The following is a 10,090-nucleotide window of genomic DNA, read 5'->3' on the forward strand; positions in this document are numbered from 1 at the left end:
TCCACTGCAGCTGGCATGCTCTGGGCATCACCCTTATGTATGTATACTCGAACACAAGGACAAGGCTCTCCCTGCCTGCCATAATAACATCAGACACAAAGGCCACCACTCAGTGGGGGCATAGCCTCACGTTTCCTAGGCAATTAGGCAATAATCATTCTGAGACTACACACCTTGGTACCCAACTTACTCTTTCAAAATCAGTTGAGCAGACTGACCATGACACTGAGGCCACTCTGTGAACCTTGTTTCTACATCAATGAGGCTCATGGTGTCTGAAGGCCAAATTCAGACCCCACACCCAGGCTGCGTGTTTCCAGCCCCACCCCAGAGCATATCCCAGTCCAGCTGGCTCTCGGGAACAAGAGAAGAAAGCTGAGTGGCCCTCACAGCACAGGACACAGGATCCTCATTCAGTTCCCAGCCTCTCGCCCTTGAGGAGAGTGACCACGCGTCTGCCAGGACTCCTGGCCGGACTATCCTAGCCATGCCACACCCGGCCGCTTCTCTCCAGGCAGCAGGGCAGAAGGGGTGGATCAGGGTGGAGCCTGAGGATTGGGGAGGGGCACTGAGCTTCTCAAGTAAGAGTCATTTAAGTCCTAGCTCCCCATCTACGGCCCTCCCTCCATCAGCCTCAGCCATGCATGGAGCCTGGGTGCTGCTGCTGCTGCTGGGCCTCAGGCTACAGCTCTCCCTTAGTGCCATTCCAGGTAAGCATGCTCCCTAACTGCTTGCCCCCACTCACAAACAGCTTTATGACTGACACCTACCTCTGGTCTCCCCCTTTGACCAGTGGAGGAGAAGAACCCAGCCTTCTGGAACCAAAAGGCAGCCGAGGCCCTGGATGTTGCCAAAAAGCTGAAGCCCATTCAGACGTCAGCCAAGAACCTCATCCTCTTCCTGGGGGACGGTGAGTGTCTGAGGCCTGGCCACCCTGTGGTCCTTGCACTCAGAGCCCTCAAGGGCACTGGGGGGTACAGGAAGGTCTGGGGTTCAGGTCTGACCAGATTCTATTCCTTCAGGGATGGGGGTGCCCACAGTGACAGCCACCAGGATCCTAAAGGGACAGTTGGAAGGCCATCTAGGACCCGAGACACCCCTAGCCATGGACCGTTTCCCATACATGGCTCTGTCCAAGGTGAGTACTCGGACACACCTGGGATGGGGAGAGGGCTGGCAACCAAGACAGTGAGGATGGCCCAGGAAGCAAGGACTAATGTCTACCAGTAGGACACACTGAGAATGTCTCTGTCCCCAGATATACAACGTGGACAGACAGGTCCCAGACAGTGCAGGCACAGGCACTGCCTTTCTCTGCGGGGTCAAAGCCAACTACAAGACCATTGGCGTGAGCGCAGCAGCACGATTCAACCAGTGCAACACCACGTTCGGCAATGAGGTCATCTCAGTGATGTACCGTGCCAAGCAAGCAGGTAAGCTGGTCATGGAAGTACACACCTTTAATCCCAGCATTCAGGAGGCAGAGGCAGGTGGATCTGAGTTCAAGGCCAGCCTGGTCCCGTAGTGATTTCCAGGCTACCTAATGAGGACTTGTGCAACAACAAAGCCAAGAAAGCGAGTGGGTTGGAGCCAGGCGAAGGGGCTAGAGCAGGCTTGGAGCCCTAGGTTGTCCCCCAATTCCTGTTATTCCTAGGAAAGTCTGTGGGAGTGGTGACCACCACGTCGGTGCAGCACGCCTCTCCAGCGGGCACCTACGCACACTCGGTGAACCGTGACTGGTACTCGGATGCAGAAATGTCTGCTTCGGCACTGCAGGAGGGCTGCAAGGACATCTCTGTACAGCTCATCTCCAACATGGACATTGATGTAATCCTTGGTGGGGGCCGAAAGTTTATGTTTCCCAAGGGGACACCAGACCCTGAGTATCCAGACGACAGAGCTAAGTCTGGAAGCAGACTGGATGGACAGAATCTGGTCCAGAAGTGGTTGACGGAGCACAAGGGGGCCCGGTATGTTTGGAACCACACGGAGCTCATTCAGGCATCCCAGGACCCGGCAGTGACACACCTCATGGGTCTCTTTGAGCCTGAACACATGAAATATGGCATCTACCAAGACCCTACCCAGGACCCCTCCCTGGTGGAGATGACAGAGGTGGCCGTGCGCATGCTGAGCAAGAACCCCCGAGGCTTCTACCTCTTTGTGGAAGGGGGCCGCATCGATCATGGCCACCATGAAGGCAGAGCCTACCGTGCACTGACGGAGGCTGTCGTGTTTGACTCGGCCATTGAGAAGGCGGACCAGCTCACCAGCGAGCAGGACACGATGATCCTCGTTACCGCTGACCACTCCCACGTCTTCTCTTTTGGTGGCTACGTACCTCGAGGGAACGCTATCTTTGGGCTGGGGGCCTCCTTCAATGCTCTGGATGGCAAAGCCTTTACCTCCATCCTGTATGGCAACGGCCCTGGCTATAAACTACAGAATGGTGCCCGGGCAGATGTCACTGACGAAGAGAGCCGTGACCCCAAGTACCGGCAGCAGGCGGCTGTACCCCTGTCCTCGGAGACCCACGGCGGGGAGGATGTGGCTGTATTCGCACGTGGTCCACAGGCACACCTGGTGCACGGAGTGCAGGAGCAGAATTACATTGCGCATGTCATGGCCTTTGCAGGCTGCCTGGAGCCCTACACCGACTGCGGCCTGGCGCCCCCTGCTGGTCGGAACGGTGCTGCGAGTCCCAGCACCCTTATGTTCCTGTTGGCAGCTACAGTGCTGGTGGCGGCAGCTGAACTCTGATTACCTGAGCTGACTGGGCTCTGCACCAGTGCCCCACAGCTGGCTCCAGTGACCACGCTAATATTCCCCTCTGGAACTTCTGTCCCTCGAGTTCCCTGAGCCTTGGCTTCAGGTCTCTAATCTCAGACAGCTCTAACTCAGGTCGCCAACCCAACCACTCCACCATGGACTCCCACAGACCTCACTCAGAGTGTACCAGCCTCAGAACTGCAGCACTTCCTCCCAGAGCACCGCAGCCTAACAGGATGCCCACCCCGGGCCAGCTCTTCCTGGTGTTTGTCACTGATCTCAGCGCCCAGAAAATGTGATGTCACACACCCAGCCTGTGCCTGAGAAGAAGGACCATGTAGGCCCTTGATGTCCCCACAGGGCAAGGACTGAGCAGGAATGTGCTGGCCTTTCCTGGCTTCAGTGTCCACAGCTCATCTAGCAGACCCTGGAGAGGCTGACGTAACCAAGATAACCAGTGCCTCTTTGAAGGTTCTCAACTGCCACCACTAGGCCTCGAAATCATGATCCTCCTGCCTCAGCCTCCTGGGTGCTATAATTACACGGATATGTCTCTATATCCCTGGCTTGCACATTAATGTCCAAGCAAAGAATGTGGGCTTCATTCTCCTGGGAGACTTGGCAATAATAAAATGAATTACCTTACAACGTGATGCCTGCAGGGCTCTCCTGTTAGAAAAACCAAGTGTTCAAGCCGAGATGGAATGAGGGAGAGGAGCAGACAGTTGGAGGGGCATTGACAAATGGGGGCATGAACAACACAGGAGGCCCTGGACACGTGCGGGATGAGTGGTGGCTTGCCCCTTCCACCTGGCAGTGAGCTTAGGGTTTGCAATGGTCAAACAGGTTAGCTACAGACAGCTCAATCCTTGCCTAAGGCTCCACCCCTTAGTCACCTATAGCCGTAGGGCAGGGGCTCTACAGAGCAGGTAATGTACCTGGGCCAAAGTAGGCAAAGCTTATCCTGAAGTATCCAAAGCCCCACACACACAGAAGACCATGTTCCTTGTTCTAACTAGGAAGGACTCATGGATCGTGGCCAGTACAGTTTTCCACCTCACTGTAAGCAGGCCACTCCAGACTCACAGGGAGTTGGCCTAGACTGGACTCAGATGGCAGATCAGCAAAGACTAGTAGGCTCACTCCAAAGTGGTCAGGGAAGATAGTTGTGGTCACACCTGCCCTGGAAAATGTCTAGACTCTCCACCTCACCATTCTAGGAGACAAGGGCAGTTCAGGAGCACCCCAGGCTCCCATGGGGCAGCCGTGAGCACCAACGCGTAACCCAAGGATCTGGATTTATCCTCTGGAGCCTGCATCCTGCAGAGATAGAATTCGAAGATCACCAAATGAAGAATTCTAGGATGTTGATGGCAGGGCCCTGAGGCAAGGAGCCAGGACAGCAGGAGTGGGTGACCTGCAACCTTAACTATGGAGTGAGGAGGTTGAGCTGGGATATCTGCAGGTGCTCCGCAGCTAGCAGCACCTCCTCCTCCTCAGAGAAGTCCTCCTGGAAGAACTGGTCCAGCGGCCGCTTGGTCACATGGTGGGGGGGGGGCGATCAGAGAAGCAGCAAGAACACAGCAGAGCCCAGATGCTCTAGCCCTGGAGAAGACACCTCCCATATCCTCTTCTGCCCCCCAGGCCAAGGAGACCCTGCAGGGTGCTGAGCATCCTTAGCTGCCCCGGTATCACTGATGTACAGAGGGTCTGTTCTCCACGACAAGGCGATCCTGGAGTGGAAAGCAGCCTGGCCCCACCCTGCTCTAGCACCCTCCAGCAATCCCCTAGCCCCAGCTGCTCACATTAGCCAGTAGTCAGCGGGGCCTCCAGCCACAGGATCTAGCTCCTGAGCCTTCTGCTCCTTAGTGCTGGTCCTCAGCAGGCTGAGCAGATGGCCCGTGAACACCCTGTAGGTGCCAAGCCCTACACTGGGACAGGCTCCCAGGGGCATAGACGGAGGGACTCGGTTAATGGGACACCCAACGGACATACAGTAAAAGTGTACCCCTGGGGTCCATCCTTCCCTGCAACCTCATCCATCCCCAGCCCAGACACCTCCTTGACAGAGTGATTGTCCTTGTTAGGTTTTTTTTTTTTTTTTTGTGGTGGGGAGGGGGGGTAGACAAGAATCTAGGGCAGAGATCAACTTTCAGATTCTAGAAAACTTTCCAGACATTCATTGCCACAGCTTCAGGAACACAGTTATAATCCATCTAACCAAGAAGTGGCAGGAGTCCCATCCACTCCAGTTCATCCAGCATAAGGAGGGGAGAGCTTCCTTCCACCCTTCAGCCCTTCTTTCGTCATCCTTCACTGTCCCCACAGGTGGTGACACCACAGGGCACTGTACTGGGAGCTAGGGCCTTTGTAATTCCTGGCCACTCTAGCTCCCTGCCCAGCTGAGGGCTGGGAACTTAGGATCCTACAGTGTCTCTACCCACTGTAATTATTCAGGGAAATTGCTTGATCCCCCTTCCCACCGTCTGCTCCTGCCTGTAGGGTGCTGCTTCAAGGAGGACACACATGCAGATGATGCAGCAAGGGGCTTCTGTTGTCCAGGCTCTCTGTGAGCTGGAAGAGGTTGATTTGCCCCCCAGGAGGTGTGCACAGCTGGCCACCATGTGCAAGTGCATGCAGCCATGACCGCAGTCTGGCTGGCCGTGTTCAAACGCATTGCTGTCGCTACTGCCTGCCTCTGTCCCTTCTTCCCAGGTGCCTTTGGTACCAGTAAAAAGGTTACAGAGCCCACCTCTGCTCTTCCGGTATGACCAACCAAGACACCAAGCCTTTGGCACAATAAAGACTCTGCATTCCATGGCTGCAAACTACAGTGAGTTCCAGGAGGACAAGTACGTGAGCCAGTGTGGCATCTGGGGAGCCCAAGGGACCTTGCTGTCTCTGCTCCAGAGCTGACACAAAGGTGCTCGCTGGTGTCCCTCACCTGAGCCCAGTGCAGCAGGTTCCCGAATGCAAAGCCTTCAGGTTGCTCTTTCCTATCGATCAACATGGCATTGATTGATCCATCTACTGGTGCCAAGACATCTCGCTCATGTGTTGGGGCTTGCTGCAAGACCAATCCATCCCTGCTACGAGCTTGCCTACAGCATCGTCAAGGTGAGCTGGCACTAAGTCACTAGTGTTAGTGTGGCCCACCTCCGTCCCCACCCAAAGACCACCCTCCCAGATGCTTTAAGCAAACAAGTCCTACAGACCGACATTGTGTACCAGTTGATTTATTGTGCCCAGGAGACTGGAGGGCCCAGGAAGATGATGTCAGACACAGCAGGGGGCACCTCTAATTCCCAATATGGAGGACTAGGCATGGCCCTGTCTCAAACGCTGGAGAGGAAAATGACAGGTGCAGGCCCAGTGGATCAAGGAAGAAGCCACCAAGTGCTGCTGCCATACTGGGGGGTAGGGGACAAGGCTCTCCATGTGCCAGGCCTCTTAAAGGAGCCTGGATAGAGGGAGGTGGCCTAATGATGGCCGTGTCAAGGCTTAGCTGGACCCATTATTCAAGGTGCAGAAGCCCACTGAGTCTGGCAATGGGGCTGTCCAGTGCTGGTGACTCAGACACAAGGTCCTGGTTGAGCCGTGGCTGCCTGCTGCTTCTACCATGGTCAATAGGTACTGGAGCTAGTCTTGTCTCAGTCTTCAAGGCAGGGGAGTGCTTCATGTCTGAGGCTGGGTTAACACTCCCTGAGGTCTGATGGAGCCTTAGGTGGGGTTGCGGCTTGGCAACCCGAGTTATATTAGAAACCTGGAAGTAGGGAACAAAACCAGAGGGACAGGTGGAGCCCAGGAAACTGTACTGGAGTACAGTGAGCTTAGATAGTCAGGGTTCAGCTGCCACTGCTATCGTCAACATCGTCCCTGCCAACAGGAGCATCAGGGTAGAGGTCTGGCCCCGACTAGCAGCACCGTTCCGGCCAGCAGGGGGCGCCAGGCCGCAGTCGGTGTAGGGCTCCAGGCAGCCTGCAAAGGCCATGACGTGCGCAATGTAATTCTGCTCCTGAACTCCGTGCACCAGGTGTGCCTGCGGACCACGCGCGAATATCGCCACGTCTTCACCGCTATGGGTCTCGCCATACAAGGGCACAGCCGCCTGCTGCTGGTACGTGGGGTTGCCTGCAAAGAAGGGATGTCCTGAGCAGTGGCTTCCACCTCTATGAAGCTCTTAGCCCCGGCTCCATGTTGACAACCCCACTGAACTTACTGCTCTCTTCCTCAGTGACATCAGCCCGGACACCATTAAGAAGTATATAGCCAGGACCATTGCCATACAGGATGGAGGTAAAGGCTTTGCCATCCAGAGCATTGAAGGAGGCCCCCAGCCCAAAGATAGCGTTCCCTCGAGGTACGTAGCCACCAAAAGAGAAGACGTGGGAGTGGTCAGCGGTAACGAGGATCATCGTGTCCTGCTCGCTGGTGAGCTGGTCCGCCTTCTCAATGGCCGAGTCGAACACGACAGCCTCCGTCAGTGCACGGTAGGCTCTGCCTTCATGGTGGCCATGATCGATGCGGCCCCCTGCAGGAAACCCGTGGCGGGGAGATGCTTGAGTCTGCCCTAGACTCCTGTCTCCTCCCTCCTCCTTTCTGCCAGGCCCAGCCACTCACCTTCCACAAAGAGGTAGAAGCCTCGGGGGTTCCTGCTCAGCATGCGCACGGCCACCTCTGTCATCTCCACCAGGGAGGGGTCCTGGGTAGGGTCTTGGTAGATGCCATATTTCATGTGTTCAGGCTCAAAGAGACCTGAAGAAGAAAATCCATGGTTGAGCTGGGTGGTGGTGCACACCTTTAATCCCAGCACTCGGGAGGCAGAGGCAGGCAGATCTCTGTGTGTTCCAGGACAGCTAGTGCTGTTACACATAGAAACCCTGTCTCAAAAAACAAAAACACTGCATTGAGCTTGCAGTCTCCCATGGAGGCATGGGTTCGAAAATCACTCCTGACATCAAAAAGAAAAAAAGAAAAAGAAAAACAAAATAAAGGTAGGAAGGAAGGAAGGAAAGAAGAGAAGGAAGAAAACCCATGGTGAATACCAGAGTAAGTAGTAGGGACATTATTAACACCCCCCCTCCACACAACTGCCCAGGTGATGGGGATGTATGTGTGCTCATGCACACACACACACACACACACACACACACACACACACACACAATTCCCTAATGGAAGGGTTCCATAGCAAGAAACAGGAGTTATTACCCATGAGGTGTGTCACAGATGGGTCGAGGGATGCCTGAATGAGCTCCGTGTGGTTCCAAACATACCGGGCCCCCTGCAAGGACACAGCCAGTCTCCTAAGTACATACCTTCAAATACACAGCCCTCACTAGTTCCTGCTATGCCCTTTGCCCTAGAGGCCCCAATACCTGGTGCTTTGCCAGCCACTCTTGAACAAGGTTCCGTCCATCCAGCCTGGTTCCAGCCTGGCCAGTGTTAGTTGGATATTCCTGGTCTGGTGTTCCCTTGGGAAACATGAATTTGCGGCCACCACCAAGGATCACCTATAATCAGGAGAACTTGGGACCTAAGTGATCTTCTATTTCTTATTGATAGCACCTGGTCCCAACAGGTCTGAAAGAAGAGACTCTCTTGGCTGCGCCTTCTCTACCCATTCTCGACCAACCCCTCAACTACCCTATCAGAACTCAGAGTGTGGACTGTATAGTCTTCAGTGAGTGACAACCTTGCTCCAGCCCCGCCCCCACTCCTGGAACTCACATCAATGTCCATGTTGGAGATGAGCTGTACAGAGATGTCCTTGCAGCCCTCCTGCAGTGCCGAAGCAGACATTTCTGCATCCGAGTACCAACCTCGGTTCACCGTGTGTGCGTAGGTGCCGGCTGGAGAGGCATGCTGCACCGATGTGGTGGTCACCACTCCCACAGACTTTCCTGCAGAAGAGGTCAGGTGAGCCACCCAGGACCCCAGCCCGCCCATGTCCGTCCTCAAGCCTTGTATCAACCCACCTGCTTTCTTAGCACGATGCATCACGGAGATGACCTCATTGCCCCATGTTGTGTTGCACTGGTCAAACTGTGCACTGGCACTCAGGCCAATGACCTTGAAATTCGTTTTGACCCCGCAGAGAAAGGCAGTGGCTGTGCCTGCGCTGTCTGGGACCTGCACGTCTGTGTTGTAAGTCTAGGGAGAGGTATTCTCAGCTCAGCTCTGCTAGACTTTCTGGGACTTGTCCCCACTGCTCCAGGTCTGCATTCTTCCCAGCCTCCTCCCTCCTGTACCAGCTCTTGCCATCCCTTGTGGGGACCCGGGTGCTTCCAAGCTCACCTTGGACAGAGCTGTGTATGGGAAGCGGTCCATGGCTAGGGGTGTCTCGGGTCCCAGATGGTTTTCCAGCTGTCCCTTTAGGATCCGAGTGGCTGTCACTGTGGACACCCCCATTCCTAAAGGAGAACTCAAATCTTAACCCCCAGGCCCGCCTAGACCCACTAGCGGTCTTAGGTTCCTGAAGTTCAGGGGCTCCAGGGTGGCCAGGCCTCAGACACTCACCGTCCCCCAGGAAGAGGATGAGGTTCTTGGCTGACGTCTGAATGGGCTGCAGCTTCTTGGCAGCATCCAGGGCCTCGGCTGCCTTTTGGTTCCAGAAGGCTGGGTTCTCCTCCTCCACTGACCAAGAAAAGAGCAGAAGGGTCAGAAGGGCCCATGAGTGTGAAGGGAGCAGGCACCCGCAGGAGTGCCTCAATACCTGGGATGACACTAAAGGACAGCTGGGACCCGACGGCCAGCAGCAACATGCAGGCTCCCCACATGGCTGGGGCTGGATGCTGGTAGTTCTGAGGTTCGTGCAAGGAGAACCTGGAAGACCAGAATGCTAGCTGAGGCTCTGACTGCCTCGCCTTAAATAGAGGAAGACTTACTTCCTGTTTGAAAGGCTCAGAGACCAAGCTTTGAAGAGGTGGCACACGCCTTTAATCCCAGCACTTGGGAGGCAGAGGCAAGCGGATCTCTGTAAAGTTTGATACTGTAAGACTTTAAGACAATCCTGAAGCCATTTTTGACAATTCTGAATCCTCTCAGCCTCTGTGCCATAGTGCTTCCCCTCCTCCCCTGGGAACCAAGGACCTAACAGCTACACTCGCACGTACTCAGTTCTTGAACAATTACCCATATACGTATGCTTTGGTTCGGTCCCCTGGGAAACGGGGTCAAAATGACCTCTTACCTCATCTGATCTGGCAACCTCTCCAGTCAATTATTGGTAATAGCCCTTTCAAATAAGCCAATCAGAATAGCCAAAGAACAATCCCCCTTGCTTCTGTGGCCCCTTTAAAAGTAGACTGTACCCGCTATT

At 55.0% G+C, this 10,090-nt stretch overlaps 2 protein-coding genes across 2 annotated transcripts; one reads left to right on the plus strand and one right to left on the minus strand.

Moving 5' to 3' along the window:
• Positions 1-640: 640 nt before the first annotated feature.
• LOC126489101 (alkaline phosphatase, germ cell type-like) lies at positions 641-3,289 on the plus strand. The gene is made up of 5 exons (XM_050123166.1): positions 641-710; positions 794-910; positions 1,023-1,138; positions 1,259-1,433; positions 1,655-3,289. Exons 1-5 carry the CDS (start codon positions 641-643, stop codon positions 2,758-2,760), a joined length of 1,584 nt encoding a protein of 527 aa, XP_049979123.1. The 3' UTR covers positions 2,761-3,289.
• A 2,707-nt stretch (positions 3,290-5,996) lies between these two features.
• On the minus strand, positions 5,997-9,937 carry LOC126489091 (alkaline phosphatase, germ cell type-like). Its single transcript, XM_050123140.1, has 10 exons — positions 9,485-9,937; positions 9,289-9,405; positions 9,067-9,182; positions 8,748-8,922; positions 8,500-8,672; positions 8,148-8,282; positions 7,981-8,053; positions 7,390-7,524; positions 6,989-7,300; positions 5,997-6,900 (listed from the first exon to the last, which is right to left on the minus strand). The coding sequence occupies exons 1-10, from the start codon at positions 9,546-9,548 to the stop codon at positions 6,608-6,610; spliced, it is 1,593 nt and encodes a 530-aa protein (XP_049979097.1). The 5' UTR covers positions 9,549-9,937; the 3' UTR covers positions 5,997-6,607.
• Positions 9,938-10,090: the final 153 nt, after the last annotated feature.

Source organism: Alexandromys fortis, unplaced genomic scaffold (assembly GCF_014885135.2).
Source record: "Alexandromys fortis isolate MF-2015 unplaced genomic scaffold, M_Fortis_MF-2015_v1.1 scaffold_213, whole genome shotgun sequence".
In the NCBI taxonomy this organism is placed as follows: Eukaryota; Metazoa; Chordata; class Mammalia; order Rodentia; family Cricetidae; genus Alexandromys; species Alexandromys fortis.

Bases quoted from the DNA above. Each gene is read 5' to 3' on its own strand.
- LOC126489101 (XM_050123166.1), top strand. From the start codon at position 641: ATGCATGGAGCCTGGGTGCTGCTGCTGCTGCTGGGCCTCAGGCTACAG. The intron at 911-1,022 runs GTGAGTGTCTGA...CTATTCCTTCAG, and splicing joins CATCCTCTTCCTGGGGGACG to GGATGGGGGTGCCCACAGTG. The intron at 1,434-1,654 runs GTAAGCTGGTCA...TGTTATTCCTAG, and splicing joins GTACCGTGCCAAGCAAGCAG to GAAAGTCTGTGGGAGTGGTG.
- LOC126489091 (XM_050123140.1), bottom strand. From the start codon at position 9,548: ATGTGGGGAGCCTGCATGTTGCTGCTGGCCGTCGGGTCCCAGCTGTCC. The intron at 8,283-8,499 runs GTGAGTTCCAGG...TCCTGATTATAG, and splicing joins TCTCCAACATGGACATTGAT to GTGATCCTTGGTGGTGGCCG. The intron at 7,525-7,980 runs GTAATAACTCCT...TTTCTTCTTCAG, and splicing joins ATCTGTGACACACCTCATGG to GTCTCTTTGAGCCTGAACAC.